The following is a 20935-nucleotide window of genomic DNA, read 5'->3' on the forward strand; positions in this document are numbered from 1 at the left end:
ATTTAGCAAAGACTGTGTGTAGGACAGTATACAGGCACAAAGTATACAAAGTAGTATTTATACTCTGCATACTATTAAGACTTATCATTCAGCTATTCTTAACTGCATACTATTAAGACTTATCATTCAGCTATCCTTAATCTTATTTTTCCCTTTTGATTAGTGGGATTGGTAGGTTTAATCCACTTCATCTCTGTCCACCTCAGTGTTTGTCACTATAAAATAAGATAATGGGGGAAGTATAACATGTACAGTCTATAATACTTATAGCCAGTTCTTAATATTAGTGGGAATTTTGCCACAGAAAAAAATGTCAAGATCTGCTTATGATGTTTAGCTGTCTCATCCACTCAGGTAGAACTCTATAAAGTTACACCATTACAGGAAACACTCAAGAATTTGTCTTCCTAAACTGATTTGTTAGGGGTTGGTTTTGTTCATTTTCAGCAGCCACAAGAATTGTTTCTAAACATTAAAAAGTATATAAAACAACTTTTAATTTAAAACACTCCTGCAGAAAAAGTTCACAGAGAAAACAGCTGTTCTATGCACAATAGTGACACAGTGACTTACAATGACTAATTAATGAGAACACCTGGAGTATCTTTCAGAGCTAAACTGGAAACAAAATACTGGAGATTAGGTTTTCAAGCTACTGGTGGTCCCCACTAATCTCTTTCAGGTGTAAACCACAGTGTACGTGGAAAGCAAAATCTGACTCATTCCTGCGAGACAGGAGGTCTTCGGGCTAATAATTGCAGCATGTAGTTTCCATAAAATTTACAAGGTTGGCTTTAAATTTTAGTAGTGGCAGGCCTGCAATAAATGCCAATGAGGTCCATCAAAATGAGTATTTGTGTGTGTCCTCATAAAAATAGATCAATCTTTTTAACAGACTCCATGCAGAGGAATTTGTATAATTACAACACATATCTACAGCTTTAGAGTCCTTTCCACACCAAAAACAACATGCAAAGTCATAAATACAGCGGAAAAATAAACACAGGAACATAATAAAAGAGATTTGGTTGGGTTAAGTTGTTCTCTCTCAGCTGCCATGTTGTAGCTAACAGAGTTTCCACTAGGGGTGGGCAAAGGGATTATTTTCCTTGTTTGTCAGCTTTCCTCTCACCTTTGCCTCTTGCACTCTTGGGGATGGCAAGCGAGTCTGTTCACATAAAGGAAAGGAAAGGGAGAATCAGAAGGGAGGAAGGGTTCCACCACATTCATTCCCAGACCTTGCATTAACTCTTATCGTGCTGGTCTCGATAGAGACGCTCAGCAAGGAGTGAGGGACACAAAGCAGCCCAAAAGAAAGGACAAATTAAGTTCACATCTTCTGTGTTATGCCTATAACTTGCCAGCTCCACAGTCACAGCTGAATTGTCAACTCCAAGTAATAAAATATGGTTTATGTACGAGATTCTCTACCATGCCAAGTTTCCACACAGTTCAGCTGAAGAGGAGGAGAGGTTATGATTCACTGATTCTCTCCCCAGCCCTGCCACAGCTCTCATCCTAATGAATTATCCACCAGCAGGGGAGAGCTGGAGTGTTGTGTGTCACATATGCTCCTCATCCAAGCTTACCTCTGCTGCCAGGGGCAAGAGCTGTGGAGCATGGAAGCAGGAGCGGCCAGGGGTGCAGAAGCTGGGGAAAACGGCATTTGGAGACCTGTATATATTTTTTGTATAGTGCTCTCCCTAATAATACTAGAGACAGGGTTTTATAGATGTTTATATACCTCAAGTACAGATAGGCATTTAGTGAGATCTTCAATTAATTATCTCCTAATTTCTATGGGTCATAGGAGATTTAAAGGCTCAGGAGGCATTTTTCTACACCTTTAGACTCCTAAGTGTCTTTAAAAGGTCTGGTCTAAAAATTATTCAGTCCTTTCTAGATTGGTTTTCTTCCCCCCCCTCCCCTTTTTTTGGTGTAATTTGAATAACCACCTAGTATTGCATTGTTTTAATGGACTTAATGGATTCCATTTTTTTGTATAGCAGCCAGAAAACAGAGACTAAGTGTGGGATTCAATTTGACTTATTTCACATGTCAGAAAGTAAGGTGTATGAATCTCAGCTAGTTGCCTGATCTTCCTGTAATCACTGGATAGAGCAGACACCTCTGAAAGGGATGAGTCATCCCCTAGAGGTGCCCTTCTCCCTCCATTGACCACAGAGGGAGCATAGACAACAAACTCAGATTAGATGCCTAATTCATAACAGCTGAAGCCAGATGAGATGAATTCCTCCTCCTACAGTGATTTAGCCAAAGGCATATAGAAAACAATGGGAGAGCAAAACACTGAATTCAGTCTCCCAAACCTCCAGCTAGTGTTTAACCACTGAAGTGAACTTCCACTTGAGAGGAGGTGTTGAAGGCTCTTGCCAAAACTATTCCAATTTGTACATGACAGAAAACAATGAAAGTTGTGCTGACTAATAACTACAGAGTTGGGAACTGGAGGGAAGCAAAGGAAGATATTCAAGCTTGAAGCCCTTCCCCAAAAGACAACCAGTTCACAAGAGAAGAGGTAAGGCATGTAAATGCTATACCCACCCAAAAAAAGAGTGTTGCTAATGGAGGAGCAGGATGCTGCCCAGCCATGGGTCCCAACAACAAGAATAACACATCCAAAGGCAAAACCAGTTCCAGGTGACCATCTGTGCTATCTTGCCCCATCATGCATCTATCACACTACCCCATCAAGGTTAAAAAGCACACATTTTTACCTTAAAAATATAACCATAATTAATATTGTAAGTAACAATTGTTTTCAACTACTTCAAAATCCTAATTCTGAAGTCCTGCAACAATGTGCAATACTAACTCCCTGAGACACAAGAATGAAGAGCTCGTATAAAAGAATGAGGTCAAATATGATTTGCATTAAAACTTCCTATTTCATTTGAAGTTTCTTTTTATCATTTTTCATGACATCTTATGTTTGTTTCTCATTCTGACCAGGAAATTGTTCTCCCACCAATGAATCCTGTGGGAAGAGGGTTTGAAACAAACTTAAGAGGCAAGTCTCCTTTCTTATTTTTTTTTCTCCTTACATTGCCTATGAGATTTTAAATAACAAAAAGTACCAAAAAATACAACTTTTCATTACGAACCCAACTGATTCAAAAACAATTGCTTCAAAAGTTAAAACAGAAAGATACCTCTAATGGCTGCTAAAGGCAAGAGAAATTTTTCAAAGTCCCCTAACTGTATACTGTCTCCTGCTCTCAGCACACTGTAGAACTTTTTGTCATAACACTCCCCTGTCCCCCTCTTCTTCTCCCTCATTACTTTTAAATGATGTTCAAGAATACAAAACACCTGAGCATCTACAGCAGATGGGGAACTCACTAGCAAACCCTCTGTTGTCAGTCAGGGCAGGCTTTCTCTCCACCTGTGGCTTGCAAAGCACTGGGCAGAGCACAGACACAGATGGACTACAGACTTGTCTTTCAGGACTGGGGTCTGGCAGCAGCTATTCGACGTAGCCAATAAACTTATTATCATCTTCTAAACACTTATTGTGGTCACACTATGATCTCAGAAGTTCAGTACGACATGCAATTACTCTTATTCCAATCAGAAAAACATCAACCAGTAATTTTGTGTTATTCACATTTTACTTGTGTTTCTGCATGACTTTGAGCTTCTTAACACTGTCAGTCACTGCAGTGCCTGAACACCTCTCATTCAAGGTGCACTTGTAACCCACCATCTCCAGTCCATCTTTTCAAACCACTGGAAGAAGTATTCACCTTTAAATTTTCTGTTGGAGAGTTTGCTACGTAAAAAATCAAGCAGAAGTTATGCTAACTATGGTCAATACATAGAGAAACAGGCAACACCCCAGAGGGTTTACAAAATAAATAAATAAATAAAAAGCATCCTCCCTCCTCCACAGGGTCTTTGCCCAAGCCTTGTTTTGGTATATTTCATCCATGGTTAAGGGGAGTCTCTTGCTACTCCAACCATTCATTTCCAAAGGGAGCTTAGCTTAGTTCATCACAGAACAGGATTTTAACCTCAATGTCTGTTTCTCACAAGACAATACTCTGACACTTGCCTTTACCCTGGTGGCTTGGTATGGGAGGGTGACTTCTCACTAATTCGCTCTCTTTTCTTTTCCTACCATTTCATGATTTACAGCAGAAATAACAACGGGGAAATGGGGTACATCTGAGGTGTGTGTAAAGAATGCTATTCTTTTTAATAGCTTTTGACCTGGAACAGATTTGACTTAATTAAATATCAGTATTTAAACTTTCATTTAGCTGTACCAGTCTACCCATTTGCAAGATGCACTGATTGCTGTACATGCAAAATCTTCACATTCCAGTACAGTTGCATCTTTGAGGCAAATGAGATTTGCTTTCTGACATATTCTGAAGCTTCTTTACAGTCCAATAAAACAGCACATTCTCTGCCCACACCCTAAACTTCCTCCATTAGATATGGAAGCTTTTGAAAGGTGACTATGACATGTTTGATAAGCAAGTGTATTGTCTCTGGAGAGCAGTGCAGAGGGCCACCCATCCGAACTATGGGACAAAGCAGGGTGAGAAGACAACTGCCCACACCCCAACAGTGCATTTCCCCTACAACTGCCAATGCAATACAAAGAGGTATGGTCCTTTTTAGTCACACAGGCTTTGAACATGAAACATTGTAATGGAGGAAGGAGGAGACCTGGTGTAATGTCAAACAAGTTGTACACACAAAGCCATCAGCATTGATCTCTCGCAGCCTGGGCTGCATTTTAACAAGTGAGCTGAAGATGAAAGGATTTCAGTTTCCATTGTAAATCCTTAGAGCCATCCATTCACCCTATCATATGTTCACTATCAGAAACTGTTCTTCAAAGCTGAACAAAAACTACTGTGCTGCATAAAATTGACAAAGTTAATCGTATGCAGCATGTTTCCTCTACCATAAATATTCCCAAACACCATTTGTTTCTGGATTTCACTGTTCTCTTAACTAAAGAACAGCTACATTATTGTTTCATCTGTAGCCCAACTGTTTTCTTTACATTTTTACCACTAAATTGAATCTACTGCCAGTAATCTAATTTACATTTAAAATGCACAATATGCCAACATGACCAGACTTCAATAAAATTTTTACTAAAACTCATAAATGCCTTGATTCTGGTGTTTATAGAAATTTTAGACTGTTCATTCCCTGAATGTTATGTTGCTAGCATCCTGAAATCATTCCCATATGAAATAAGAAACATTCTTAGATTCATGCTGCGTCAGGAAATAAAAAATATATTGTCACTAGCCATCGCTCTCAAAATCAAAGATTTGTCAGCTTTCAACAAAATAATTTGGATGGTGTGTCCAGACTGCAGTAGCATGGGATATTAGCTCTACTCACCTGCTATGGTTACTGCCTGCTGGGCATCTTGATCCATGCATTTCAGACTACAAATGCTTTTTACCACCTTTGCTTCATTTACTTTTATTCCTGTGCATACAACTGCTTGGTTTCAATATATTACAGAATTCTTTAGGACCCTTGTGAGTACTCCCCGTCATGACAGAATCTACCCAAAGTTATCTTTCCTGCAGAGCTACTTGACAATACCAGGAAATTCATTCTCTAGATGTTTGGATTACATTTCTCAGCTGGATACTGATTGCCAAATTTGTAATTTTGGTGAAACAAAAACTTATCAGAAATTCAGGTAAAATTTGGAATGAGGTTTCATGGTTTCCTTCCTTCCTTCCTTCCTTCCTTCCTTCCTTCCTTCCTTCCTTCCTTCCTTCCTTCCTTCCTTCCTTCCTTCCTCTCTTTCTTTCTTTCTTTCTTTCTTTCTTTCTTTCTTTCTTTCTTTCTTTCTTTCTTTCTTTCTTTCTTTCTTTTTCTTTCTTTCTTTCTTTCTTTCTTTCTTTCTTTCTTTCTTTCTTTCTTTCTTTCTTTTTCTTTCTTTCTTTTTCTTTCTTTCTCTTTCTTTCTTTCTTTCTTTCTTTCTTTCTTTCTTTCTTTCTTTCTTTCTTTCTTTCTTTTTCTTCCTTTCTTTCTTTCTTTTTCTTTCTCTCTTTCATTCCATCTTTTTCTTTTCTTTTATTCATTTTTTTTAAAGTAGAAATGGATTATTTTGTAGACATTATTGTAGATAAAAAGATTTTGTAGATAGATTATTTGTAGATAAAAAGATTGTAGATAAAGATTTTGACTTAATTTTTAAAAGCAATGTTTTCAGAGAGTATTAGCTAAATAGAGGGGGAGGTTAATTAAAAAGGACACATTTGCCCACTATTAAATTACTTTTTATCTGACTTTGAAATGAAGTTGGTAGGATGCGTGCAGAGATCCTGAGAATTAAAAAGGTTTGGTCTTTTTGAGTCAAACCCTCAATTAGTTTTTTGTTTGTTTGTTTGTTTGTTTTTTAACTTCAGCAATCAAGACTACTACCAATTACTCTTGACACACTCATAGATATTATTATACCCTCTATATCTTCCAAATACTCTTTGATTGTGAAGAAACTTTTTTTTTTCCTTCCCTACTCATATCAGAATGCACACAAACTATATCAGTAGCAGGATCGATAACCAACTTGTCAGCATAGTCACAGTTGCAGTCAGTATCCACACGCTGTTCTACAGTGTGAATTCTCTGATTCAATAAATAGCTACTGATCCAAAGATACTTGCTTATCTAACACCATTTAGGCAAAGTTTTGCTTTGCAATTAGGATCAGTGATATGTGCGTCTTGATCCAAGTGGCTGAGAGAGAACACTGGGCCATATTTTACTTTACATCACATTTTAAAAACTAAAGCTTTATATGCTGACATTGCTCTACGGAGGGGGAAAATATTTATCTAGATTTTATTGTAAGGTTTTTTCTTTAGAGCAGCAAAATGCTGGGGAGATGAATTAAGACAGAGGTTCCTTCTTGCCTAGATATTGGATCATCGTTTCTTTAGGTAGAAGACTAGGTTGTAGCTGTTTCTTTCAAAGATGAATCAAATACCTTTGGGTATATTTTTTATGTCACCCCTAAATGCACATAATCAGCCTCCAAAAAAATGCAGGAGTGCATTATATTGCTTTGAAATATCAGCAGTTCAATTACGAATATGCTTTCTTATACTGGAGCCTAGGACTGAATTCTAAGGGATCAGTGCTGTATTTGGGTGCACACATCTAAAGGCACGATTTGGCTCTGAATGAAGAAAGGAGTGAGAAGGTCTGGTTTCATGCATAACAGACCATTGCTCAAACCAGGAAAGTTCTTCTCTCAGAAAATTTTAATAGGATTTTTGTGTACAATAGGATTGTTGTACTCCAGGGTGCAATTATTTATGTAAATATAATCATGCTATTTATGTAAGAAATTGAAAGGTTTACAATAAGAATCAAGAACGATTTCATCCTGAAGGAGTAATCATTTAATTGAGAATGCAGAGTTAAGGTTTAACATTTCCTTTTTTCCTTTTCCAAGTGGTTTTTGCTAGCATTCTTATTACACTCAAAGCTACATAAAGTAAATATACATTTTAGCCAAGCCAAAATTGCTGTGCCAACAGAAAGCAATACCCTGCACCTGCTGAGAAAATCTTCCTTCCCAGGGCCTGATCTCTGCAAAAGTCCTTGCTGGGACACAGAAGCTCTAAGCTCTCTGGCCTGATCAGCAACCACCACAGCCCTGCTGAAACCAAAGCACTCTCTGCATGCTACTGGGAGAGCAGCACCAGATACTTGAAATCATGTACAGAACTACCCGGGAGATAATGAGTTGGGGTTTTTTTGGTCACTTATTTAAATTTCAAGAGTCTGCTCCTATACATTTAGTCTACGTGACATGATAAACCAGATCCATATCGACATGTGTCAATGTGTCAATGAGTGTCAATGTGAACATGACTTCAAGTGTGTGGTTCATTCACTCAAAACTCCTCATTTGCTCCATCCACCTACAAGGGTCCAAGCTGCTCTGGTGCAGCCTTTATCCTCCCTGCAGGGAATGTCAACAGAGATTTAGTGGTGTCTTGAAGTGGTAACCTGAAGAGCAGAGTGATAATGTGGCACAGTTAGCTATACTACTGGACACCCTCTGGTGCCTGGGGAGAATAATCAAGGAAAAAAACTTAGAGAGTGTTAAGCCTAATAAAAAAGTTCCTTCCTACCCATCTGGAGATTTCAGCCTTGGTGTAGGTTTCCAAACAGGGTATTAAGGAAAAGTTACATTAAAAGTTTTAAGAAGAAATGTGATAACCCCACCAAGGCACAGAACGAGTCAACTCCTGGAAATAGAGAATTAAACTTACAGCAGAGCTCTCTGGATGTCCAGTTACAAAGGGGGCATAGAGGGGGGATTGAATGGTAGTAAATACTTAACACATTTATACATTTATATAATACTGAACCAATATTTCTGGACTTTCACTGATTACTTGGGAGACCAGGAAACCTTTTTTTTTTTTTTTTTCCCCTCCCCCACTTTTCAGTTGAACAAGTTGTTTCTGGATCGTGGTTTTCCCTACCCTTGAAGCACTGAATAAACTGACGGCTAGGGACAAGATATAGTCAAAGACTCTTAGTGTTCACACTAGCATTAGACCAACAGACCATTATTTCCTGTGATAAATATTGTAGGAATAGTGGAAATTTGATTTTGCTCAATAGCAAAAGCTATTGAAGCTTGCAACATGGGTCCACCCAGTTGAAGCTTAGGCTACTTCCCAGGAGCATCTATGAGCTTCAGTTCTGTTATGACATTCTCTGTTGTCATTGGGACGAAAGCTATTGGAGGTGGTCTTTTCTTTAGCTATGATTTCCATTCTTCCTGTACAATAGATCTCCAGTTTTTCACACAGTGTTGAGGTTTGCTGCTTTGAAGATCACATGGAGCAGAAGCTTGGTAGACCAGGGAGCTGGCTGTAGTTGAGGGCTTTAACTCAATGATCCAAAGAGTGTTGTGCATGTCTCTAGACCAAAGACACTAGACTAACATGTTAATAAAATAGAACTCTCTGTTAAATAGGATCTCCACTCCTGCTTGGCATTAGCATCAGTGGTAGAAGCAACTGCTCAGGATGACTCCAGCCATAATAAACTATTGGTTGAAGGACAGCATGTGACAAAAATGTACAAAAAGATTGTTTTGGAACTCCTTGCTCAGGCTGTAAAATCTAAGACAAACATTTCTTAAAAGAACATAGAGCAGCAGTCTAAATTTATTGGTAAATTTAGCCTAAATGACACATTTCAGTGCAATCAACTTTAAAAGTCAGACATCTAAGCACAAAATACATAGGTTTCACTTATGAGTCTGGGAAATGGCATCTCTGAAGAGACTTGGGGATCTTTGTGGATATTCAGATGAACATCAGCTCCACCACTGTCTCTGAAGTGTTAGTCCTTCTCTGGAGTGGGCACTGATGGGACAACTGAATGAGAGGTTGTAAAATCCTACGTCTGGGCACTCAGACAGCTACACAGCTGTCCAAGCTGCTTCACATCAAGTACCCATACAGGCCACACACATATGATGACTGGCTTTGTCAATTTTGGAGAGAAAAAATGTACAAGATCCACTGGATGAAAGAGGAATCTGGGTATTTAAAATCTTCAAATGAGACTCATCTGCCATGTGAGGGGATGTAAACTGTACAAGGGGACTCTGGCATGGGAATGTCACCATGCTGTGGGAGGCCTTCTGACACTGGAAACTGGAAACCAAGATTAGAAGGTTGGGTTTGTTTGTTTTTCCTAAAATATATGCTCTAGTTCAACTAGTGTTGTTACTGGTCTTGGAACTGCAGTCAAGCATTCAAAGTGCATTGTCACAGCGGTCTCTTTTGGTTATCAAAAACCTACAAAAAGAAACAAAGCACAAACAACACTTCAGAGGTTTATATTGTTAAAAAAAAAAAAAAAAGCCAGCAAACAAACAAACAAAACACACCAATTTCAACATGTAAATTCAATAATTAATTAGACTTCTCGTGCAGTACACCTCCTTGCCCTGCTCTCAGCCTACCCTAGGGCCAGGGGCATGGAGACTGGGAGTTATTTGACCCAAGGACTTCATATTGTTGTGAGTTTCTGTGACTGCTGATTAATCTGAAGACTGAAAAATTCACCATGAGTTTCAGAAGGAGATTCAGACTTAACTCTGCCCTGAAAATCCAGTTTCTCCATTCTCAAGGTGCTCGTAGACTATGGTGGCTGTTGGTGTTAATGAGACTGACACAGAGCTAAGCACTACTGGCTCTATCCAGCAGAGGGAAGCAGCAAAAAGAGAGCTTTTTTGTTGGTTTATCATTTTAACAATTACTAAACAGAATAACTAGTTACTGCCTAAAGAAATATATTCATAAACGGCAGCCAAAGTCAAACTCCTGACAGGCAGACTTTTTCATTTCTACCCATTTACATTTACCCATGTAAACAGTGGGACATTTTATTACACATAGATGTTTCCTCAAATCCCTGCAAGCAAAAAACAATCACTGCAGATGATCCTAAACTTACACTTTTACCTGCCCCTGTAAAATTAAATCAAAAAGTAACAGTACTACTATTGTGATTCACACATAATTGAGTGTGCCAACTAATAATCTTTAATATCCACTGCTGACAGAATGGAATTAGCTGCATTTTTCCCTGTCCAACTTTCATTTTTTTCCTGTGGTGTAAGCCAGTATCTAATCCCATCCTTATATCATTTTGGCTATATTAACTCAATTGAGGAGAAAGTACTTAGCCTAAAGCAGGTTAGGGTGAGACCTTCAAACAACAATGTTTACACAAGCTAAAGATGTCTTTTGTTGAAGCTCTCGGATGATGCTTGCCAATAAAAGCTTTTCATGCACAAAAGAGTCAATACCGAATTATAGTTAAGCCATGTAATAATTATCCTCATTAGACGTAACCAGAGCATGGATAGGATGAATTCAGTTATAAACTCTGCTAATACTCAGGAAGCATATTCTATATGTAATTTAATAATCTTGGAAATAAATACACAATTCTTTCTGTCTTTTAGCACAAAGTCTACTAATGCAGACAAGCAATTCACTGCACAGTGAGAACATGGATGTTTTTATTGTTTGTTTTTAACTTATTTTGGTGAGATCTTTTGAATACTGTATTTAGGCGAGGACTTTCTGAGAGCAAGAGAGCTGAGACCCACTGACCATCCCGCCTTAGGTATATCATCCTGATGTGGAGATGGACATAGGTAGGAACTTCTTCTGGGAGCAGGGAGTGTAGACAAGGGTGTACTTTCTCCAAAAGTGGTGCAAAGGGAGATGACTACCTGCAAAAACATCCCCTGGGCAGACCGAGGTTTCCAGTTCTTCTGTCCCTGGCTCATGATCTCTGCACTCCTTGATCCACCTCCTGTCAATTTTTTGGAGATCTTTTGTCTGTTTTTAACATCTGAAGTGGTGTTATCATGAGGAGCTACCATTCAGATCCTGGCTAGAGGATGTCAAACCACTCCCCAGAAAAATCCTGCTTGGTACGTCAGAGGCAGGTTATAGGACAACATGAGAGTGCTGCTGGCAATGCTGGCATAAGTAACTCCTCCTTCCATCCTGCATCAGAAATAACGTGACCAGCAGGACTAGGGAAGTGATTGTCTCCCTGTGCTTGGCTCTCTTGAAGCTGCACCTTGAATACTGTGTTCAGTTTTGGACCCAACACTACATTGACTTGCTCAAAACTGTGCAGAGAAGAGCAACAGAGATGGTGAAGGGACTAGAAAACAGGAATTATGAGGAGTGGCTGTGGGAACTGGGTCTGTTGAGTCGGGAGAAAAGGAGTCTGAAGGAAAATCTCATCACCCTACATGAAAGAAAGTTGAAGCAAGGAGGGTGTCAGTCTCTTTTCTCAAGTAACAAGTGGTAGGACACGAGGAAATGATCTCAAGCTGCACCAGGAGAGGTTTAGACTGGATATTAGGATGAATTTTTTCATTGAGTGGTTGGCCAAGCATTGGAATGAGCTGCCCAGGGAAGTGGTGGAGTCCCCATCCCTGGAGGTATTTAAGAGATGTGTGGACACAGCACTTAGGGACATGGTTTAGTGATGGGACTCTGTAGGTAAGGTTGATGGTTGGACTTGGTGATCCTGAAGGTCTTTTCCAACCTAGATAATTGTATGATTCTATCCCAGTTCTAAACCAGTTGTTCTCCCTTGCTTTTTCCAGTTTTTGGCTGCATGTTTTTCAGGTGGTACTGTAGGCAGGTCATCTTAAAAACCTCACTGAAAAAAAAAATAAATAAGGGAAGAGAATGGTGGAGGAGAAGGTTAAAAAAAAAAAAAAAAAAAAAAAAAAAAGCCTTTTCCTTGATCAAGCTTACATCATCTGTCCACAACAATGGACGGTACTGTTTCTAATATACCCATATTGACAAATGGTGGCAACTTTGGACATCTCACAGCATTGCATACCCTGTGTATGCACAGGTAGCATGACTGCTCTTTTCCCTGAACTTCTCTTCCCCTAGGGGAGGATGCCTGTCTCGGCTGCCTGAATACAGCATCAAACCCCGAGATGGTCTGGAGTCCCAGAGTCACCTGGGGCTGTTTGCCACTGAGCATCTCACATGCGACTTCTCTGGCTTTGCTTCTTCTTCCGTAGCAGAGGATATAACATTATCTCCTATCACAGAATTATCCAGCTGTGTCAAAGTGCTCTGAAAGCATGAAAATATCATGGTTTTCCTGTTCAGCATTTAAACCTGATGTCAGTTTGTGAATGAAATTTTCCAGAAAATTAGCTCATGGAGTTTAAGAAACTACAAGTGACAGGAGACCATTTCAATGCTGCTCTGGTTAAACCTCAAGACGTTCTAGAAGACAAGGGAAGCAGAGCAAATTTCAGCAATTCCCATCCTCACCTTGCTTGCTCCAGCCTTGGAAGTGCTGAGCACAGAGAAATGGGTATGTCAGTAAGATCTCAGTGGCAGTGGTTGCGAGACTATACATGAGCAAATATTTTTAAATAAATCAAAGAAAAACAGTGCTCATGCACCACATCACTAACAGCTACAGCATTCATCTCAGAGATGGCATGGCCTGTGGGTCAAGACCTGCTGTTTTTTATAAATGCATCCACTTCATCTGAAGTTAGTGGCATAAATCCCATAATTATAATGGGATAAAACTCTGTCCTTTCTAGTGGTGTAACTCTGACGTAGTTATCAAAATTGGTGGTAGTAATCTGGTGTGGCAATAATGCAATTCTGAGACTACCGAGGTAAGGGAAGCAAACTGAATGTGGAAAAATAAATCACTTAATGGATTTATTTTTCCCATGGTTATTTATTTACTTTTGGCAAAGTGCAAAGTTATTCACAGAAGACTGATTTTTCAAGTTTTGTCATGTTTTTAGCCTTCACATGTTTTACAGTGATAAAGTGATCAGCAGTTCTCAGATTGTCACGAAAAAAGCCCATGTTTCATGGAAAAATAATCTGTAAAATAACTGGTGTAAGTATGTGTTTGTGTAGTCTGAATATTTTTAAGCAGTGAGGCCAGGCCACTAAATTAAATATCCCATATTTTAAGTTTTCATTGCAGAAATAGTTTGTAGTTACATTTAAAGTTATCAACATTTGAAGAATGATATAAATAAGATCTAGCCTCCATGCTATTAAATTAAGCTGCTGCCAGCATTATTATTGGCAGTAAAATTACTTTGATTGCTATCAGCTATAATCAAATATAGGAAAGGCCTGGAATGCTGATATCTTCCACAGTAGTATGTTCTTCAACAGTCATGTAAAAAAAAGTAAAAACAATAAAAAGGCTCTGACATGACATATCCATTTAAAATTCTGCTCTACAGTAGCAGATAACATAATAAATTCTTGAGTTGCTGCAACCTACATGTTTAAGCTCAAGTTATTATTTTATTTCCATTTGTCTGTTTCAACAGTTTAATGTTGTAAGCAAGCCATGGCTCCGTATACTGAATTATTCACAAGCCTGATGCGTGCAGACACCTAACACCACAGCTCTGGAGAAACCTCTCCTAGTGCTCACCAGGATGTGCATGCAGAAATGGAGAGGGCATTTCTCCAGCACTGAGATCCCCAGCCCCTCAGAGCCCTGCCCAGGAGCAAGCTGAACCTCTGCTTCACCAGCACTGAAGCGCAGGAGCAGCTCAGAGCACAGCAAAGTGATGTGTAGCCCAAAGGGGAGAAACTGCACTTGAGCAGACCTTTAGGGCAGCTTCTCAATCAGCCCTCAGCTAGGATTGATGCAAAAAAAGCACACAGTTCCTGGGCTGAGCCTGGAGGTTTTCTCCACTTGTGGTTTTCATAGAAGCCAAGGGAAGATGGGACAAGGTTGTAAACACAGCTGGATACCAGGCATTTGTCCTTTTCCAGCTAGAGCACCGGTAGGGCTGGTCTTCCCTCAGCCCCAAGATACCCGCCTTCTCTCCTCACAAGGACATTTCCCCCAAAGACATCTAAATGTAAACAGCAGAGGGCGGGACTTGCTGGGCAATGTCCCCACAGGTCCCCTTGGGGTCCTGGGGATGTTCATATTCATCCCACACTCACCCTGTGAAAATCAGAAATCGCAGGAACTGGGCAACTTCCAGACTCCATGAAGACACGCCACTGGAGGAAGAAAAAAAAATTATTCACAAAACAAATAGCACAGGATTTCCTCGCAGTAATCCTCTGCCCAGGGTACCTGCATTGGTTTAGCTGCCTGCTGCTACGAGGAGTGTAACTGCTGGAAAAGCAGCTCTTTCTTGCCTGCTCAGCTCTTTTTCCCCCACATATTCTGGAAAGAAAAAAAAAAAAAAAAAAGAAAAAGGAAAAAAAAAAGAGAGAGAGAGAGAGAGAGAAGGAAGGTACCTCCAGATGCCCTGTCTCAGGATAAGGACATCTACATTTCTCACTGAGGTTCATGCTTTGTTGCTGAATTCCACCAAGAACTGTAGTTACTGCACTTGGACTGCACCACAGAGAGCTTCTTGCCTCCATAAATGTGGTTGAACTGACAGCTGGGATTTCCAGAGGGGCTGCACAAGACAGTGTGACTGAGTGCCTTTGAAAATCTCAGTCAAAATGCAAACCAAAACAGAGCATCCCTCCAACTAATTTGACGTTCTATCTGTGACCCAGCTATGGATACTAATTCAGGAACAAACAAGATATGCTTGTGCCAATTACGCAATGCACTTCCAGAGATAAACTAGCTTTCTTCTTCTATCTGGTGTTCAGTGTGTACCACAAAAATTCCATCAGATACCAGATAGTCAATACCGTATGAGACAACGGATGCCAGAGGGGCTAAATTCAGCCCCCAATAGTGCTACAGTGGTTGTTATAATTAAGCTTAGAATAAGAAAGGGCGGGTATTTTTAATAGTTTATTATTTTTATTAGGTGCAGTTAAGATTGTTGAAAGAACAAGTGCTATTTTATATAAGTGGTAGGGGAAGTGCCAGATACCATATTACTACTAAATGAATTGTATCAGCTGATTCTTTTCTTCAAAACTCTGCACGGCTGAAACACAAAGTCGCACTTTACAAACCCAGAGGGCTGCAGGCATGAGGTGCAGAGGGAGCAGCACCTGCAGCACTCATGCCCGTGTGTCCTGGGCACCTCCACAGGCAGTGCAGGCTAAGAGAGGGTTCCAACAGGGGCTGCTCAATCAGCCATGGCCAGGCACAAACTTCTGCCACTGCCCATCCCAGCTGGGCCCAGCTGATCGTCTCACGCTGTACATAAAACCAGCACCCAAGCATCCCTTCCTGCCACTCTACAAAGCAGGCAGGCACGGTGAAGAGGTCAATAGCAGCACGCTCTTTGCACCGATTCACGCTAAAAGCTTTTCTTTATGTTTTGAAAAGGAGGTTTATATCTGATCTCACTGCATGAAAGATAAAATTTGCTGCTTTCAGTTATGTCACTGCATGCTATATAGGAAAGCATGGACATTAGCAAAGAGCCACAGCAAAGCATTGAGTGCATCTGAATTCTTTGTCTGCAGCCTAGGCTTTTCCTGCCTCACAGTGACAGGATCAGGGAAGAATTTTCTGTGACTAATTAGGTTTTAACTTGCCAGGGAGAACATGGACATTGGCAGTCTATTGTATAATAGTGAAGCAAAGTTTGAACTAGATTGAACTTAATTTCCTTTTCACTGAAAGGAAAGAAAGATTAATGAAATATCCCCAAATCCATCCTGTTAGCTTTTATTAAATCAGCAAATGAAATTTAACCTCCAATTCTGTTATAAAATCTTTTCCTGTAGATTAAGTTTCTACAAACATAAATGAAATAGACATACTCTCCTCTGCAACATTTTAGATATGAAAATTACATTACTTCAATCAACATCAATGTTACTTTAGGCAAATGCCATATTAAGAAACAATTATTTTTTTTTTCACAATGTTACTTAGATTTTATTAAATGCCAGAACTTCACTAGCAATTTCTGAAGACCATTTGCTGATATTCCAACATCTCCTTGCTCCTGTTGCCAACAGTACAGCGTGAACCCTCAAGGAATACAGGGCTCTCTTTTATTAATGTTATACTTTTCATCTGACAGAATCTAAGTATTGTTTCAGCATTTCTACTGCTCCTCAGTTCTAGTTATTGCATTAACACCCTGCCTTACTCCTCTTCTAAGCAACTCCCTGAAGTCAACACAGTTACATCAGGAAAAAAAAAATAAGGAAAAAACCAAACCAAACCAAACCAAACCAAACCAAACCAAACAAACAAAACAAAACAAAACAAAACAAACAAACAAACAAACAAAAAGCCTCAGTAGATGAAGACAGGTACTCCCATTGGGTGAATACAGTTCTGAAGCACCCTTTATGAAGAATCATTCGGTCAAGCTTGGTGCCCTAACTTGTTTCCAGACAACGCTGATGAATCAATAGAGGTTAGATCTGACTGGAACACCCATAACTGTATGGTGACATCTACACCTTAGGAGTTATTTATCTGCAAATGTTGAAACAAAGGGGTTGGGGAGGGGGGGGTTCACTATTTCTCACCTGGTGAGTAAAGCAGAACTGCAAACAACAATGTAATGAGCACATCCTGCATGGGGACTGCTCCAGCCCTACTGCCCACAGACAAGGCCTTCATCCTGCTGGGAAGTGAGAATGAGGGGCTCTGAGGGCTCAGCAGAGCTACACAGTGCCTGGTCTCCGGGGAGGGGGTCCTGCTGCTCCTTGCAGGTGAGCACTCCTACCGTGCTCAATGTGCCCCTTCACCACTCAGCCTTCACAAAGCTCAGGGCATGAAGGGAGAATAGTGTTGCTGCCACAGAAGTTAAAACATTAACACTGTTTACATCAAACTGCCAATGCTCAGTACTTCACCAGACAACATGAAACTGTATAAAATATTTGGAATGATTGCCAAGAAAGTAGACGCTGCCAGTACTCCAGAGCACATCCTCTGGAACTGATTACTTCTAATCCTTTCGAAAATGTATAAATAAAATGATGCCAAGACTGATGGACAAGCCAGGGCACCTACTCATGTTTCTAATATATTGCTTTTCCTCCACCCCCTTCCTTTCTCCATACAAAATACTCTCCTTTTTTAGTAACTTAAGTTGACAATCATCAAAAGAAATCAAACTGTATATAAATGAACATTCTGAAGCATGTCACAGTATGTCAGAAGCTATTGAAATCTACTACAAGTCTCCAAAACAAGTATTTAAATCTTTCAGTAATGCTTTAGTAGAGTGATTATTTAACTTACTAGCAAGAATGCATTTAGCAGGAACACCAGAGGCGTTTACCCTTAGTATTAGCTACTCAATCACAGCCTAATCCCAGAAGCCTAATCTGCGCGTTAGTGGGAACACAGCAATTATCTACATTCATTAGAAATTAGAAAGGGGGAAGGTGAAGGAGAAAAACTCATTGGATAGATAATTAGCTTCACATACTCCCATTGTTTGCACAGGGCCAAATCCTTCAGTCGGCATGCCTGAATCCATATTGCCATTGAAGTCAAAGGAGCTTTGCCGAGACTGTCCTGCCCTTTCTTGCCATCCAGACCACCAGCTATGATCTGCAGGGCTGCTTGTCTTAGCTGAGGAGACACAACCTTGTCCTAGCCTTAAATGTGTTAGAATGGTCTTTCTTTCCCATAAGTGTCTAGTAAGCTAGAGCAAGTGGATTTCAATAGCCTGCTTGTTGGTACTGCAGCTGGTGCCTGCTTTGGGTTCTTTATTTTGTGCTTAACACAATACTGCTTTAGAACAGATGGATTTAGCAAAGTCTGCTAAGATACTAAATAGGAATAGGGTGTTCTTAAAGCAGCTGGACACAAATTGGGTAAGCATATAATGGAAGACCGTTTCTCTCATTCTCCATTTCCTAATAAACACGTAATGATTTATCATATAGCCAAAGAACTGACATTCCTCTCCATGGAAAGATAGTGTTATGCCTCTGTGTGAGTCCTCTTATACGTCAGCATGACCTCTCTCAACTATTTTTCAATGGCCTTGGGAATCTGGAGAGGTCCCAGTTGACTGGAAGCTGGTAAACATTGTTCCAATTTTCAAGAAGAGCAAGAAAGAAGACCCTGGTAATTACAGACCTGTCAGTCTCACTTCGGTACCTGGTAAAAATATAGAGAAGCTTATTCCGAGAGTCATTGAAAAACACCTGAAAGACAATGCAGTCATTGGTCACAGCCAATATGGGTTCACGGGGGGAAGGTCCTGTTTAATGAACTTAATTTCCTTTTACAACAATATTACCCACCTATTTGTCCAAGGGAAACCAATTGATGTAATCTTCTTGAATTTCAACAAGGATTTTGATACTGTTCCTCACAGTATCTTTCTGGACAAAATGTCCAGAATACAGCTAGACAAAAACATAGTGTGATGGGTGAACAATCAGCTGACTAGGTGTGCTCCAAGGAATTATAGTAAATAGGGTTATATCAGGCTGGCAGCTAGTCACTACTGGAGTTCTTCAGGGCTCCATTTTAGGGCTAGTTCTCTTCAATATTTTCATAAATGACTTGATGCAGGACTTGAAGGTGTACTGAGTAAGTTTGTGGATGATTAAACTGGGAGGAGCTGTTGACTCCATCAAGGGTAGAGAGGCCTTTACAGAGAGATCTTGACAAATCAGACAGCTGGGCAGTCACCAACCCTATGAAATTTAACAAGAGCAAGTGCCGTATTCTGCACCTGGGAAGGGGCACCCCTGGATATTCGTACAGACTGAGGGACAAGAAGCTGGACAGCAGCCCCACAGAAAGGGATCTGGGGGTTTTGGTCAACAGTAAAATGAGTATGTGTCATCAGTGTATCCTGGCAGCCAAGAGGGCCAACCATACTATGGGGTGCATCAAGCCTGACATTGGAAGCTGGTCAAGGGAAGGGATTGTCCTGCTCTGCTCTGCTGTGGTGCAGCCTCACCTTGAGCACTGTGTGCAGTTTTGGGCTCTACAATATAAGGACATATAACTGTTAGAGAGTGTCCAAAGGAAGGCAACTGAGATGGTGAAGGGCCTAGAGGTGAAGATATATGAGGAAGGCTGAGGTCCCTTGGTTTGTTCATCCCAGAGCAGAGCAGGCTGAGGGGAGGCCTCATGGCAGCCTGCAGCTCCCTCACGAGGGGAGCGGAGGGGCAGGCGCTGAGCTCTGCTCTCTGGGGACAGCGATAGGAACCGAAGGAATAGCATGGAGCTGGGATAGAGGAGGGTCAGGCTGGGTGTTAGGGAAATGTTCTTCACTCAGAGGGTGGTTGCGCACTGGGACAGGCTCCCCAGGGAAGTGGTCACAGCACTGAGCTCAAGAAGCATTCGGATAATGGTCTCAGAAAAATCATCTGATTTTTTGGGTGGTCCAGTCAGGAAGCAGAAGCTGGATCCCCCCATGATCCTTGTGGGTCCCTTCCAACTCAGGGTACTCTATGATTCTATGACTAATTCCAGGCAGAAGATAAAAACATGCTACTATTGCAGCATTATTTCTATAAGCTCATTATAATTACAGCTGTTTTCAAGCTGAAGAATTCAGACATATTCCATGTCTCCAACTTTTACTGTAGCTCTTTTTAGCAGCAGATCCATGTTCATTTTCAGTCAATGCCATGGTAGTAATAAGATGTTCTGCAGTATCCTGTAACACTATATGCAGATATTTTTTCCTTTACTGCAAGACATTGCTGAAACTGATGTTACTAAAGGTATTTGAACTCTTTTGTTGAGTGACCAGGAATCTGTGCAACATCCTTTCACAAATAGCTATCCAAAGCTAAGTGTTCCTTAATGCTCCGGAGACTGTTATTTAGAGAAGTCTTGTCTTCAGTGTTAACACATCATAAATTTAAATATTAGGTACTTTCTAGTATGAAGAGCTTTTGAAATGTTAGTAACTCCTTTTCCTCATAGAACATGTGCTGAAATAAGTCTTCCTTATAGGTCAACTGATAAAATCTACATTTAAACAGCAAAATGTGTGAACCCATCTTGAGCACAACTGCTCACTGAGATATAAAAACATTGCTCCACACATGTGATTCATATTCTCTGCTCAGCAAAATTCTGATTTTTGCAAGGGCTCTGCTAAGGAAAAGTGCTGAGATGAGAGGAGTTTAGGACCAAGCAGGGTGTGATGGATCTACCCAACATTATGTCCAAGGAAATGTTTGACGCCAGCTGCATTGTGACTGCAGAAATGACTTGAAAATATCTCTGAAGACAGTAAGGGATTTTTGTGACAGTGAAAGGCCTTCAGTTTCTGAATCCAACCAAAAAAGAGTTCTCAGACGTGGCAAAGACCAGTTACTTCAATTTTGCTGTGAGAGTAGAGAGAAGTGGAGGGAAATAATGCTCACAGAATGTTGCTGTGCTGCGCAGATGCTAATGGACCACATCCACTTGCACACCCAGATACCATAATGCCCAGTATGGCCTTCTGCAATGT

The 20935-nt window shown here is 40.3% G+C and overlaps 1 protein-coding gene and 1 long non-coding RNA gene across 2 annotated transcripts in view; both read right to left on the bottom strand.

Annotated features, from left to right (window-relative positions):
- Positions 1-536: 536 nt before the first annotated feature.
- LOC310900567 lies at positions 537-3852 on the bottom strand. Its single transcript, XR_014585222.1, has 3 exons — positions 3174-3852; positions 2566-2738; positions 537-1168 (listed from the first exon to the last, which is right to left on the bottom strand). It is a non-coding gene; the product is annotated as an uncharacterized lncRNA (long non-coding RNA).
- A 2984-nt stretch (positions 3853-6836) lies between these two features.
- The window catches only part of LOC310899785 (uncharacterized protein), an 83052-nt gene continuing 68953 nt past the window's right edge, over positions 6837-20935 (bottom strand). The window contains exons 4-5 of the mRNA XM_083836687.1: positions 14550-14609; positions 6837-9842 (exon numbers count right to left, since the gene is read on the bottom strand). Of these exons, the coding sequence (XP_083692813.1) occupies positions 9800-9842; positions 14550-14609 (103 nt within the window). The 3' untranslated portion in view covers positions 6837-9799. The remainder of the gene's footprint in view (positions 9843-14549; positions 14610-20935) is intronic.

Source organism: Anser anser, assembly GCF_964211835.1.
Source record: "Anser anser genome assembly, chromosome: 5".
Taxonomy (NCBI): domain Eukaryota; kingdom Metazoa; phylum Chordata; class Aves; order Anseriformes; family Anatidae; genus Anser; species Anser anser.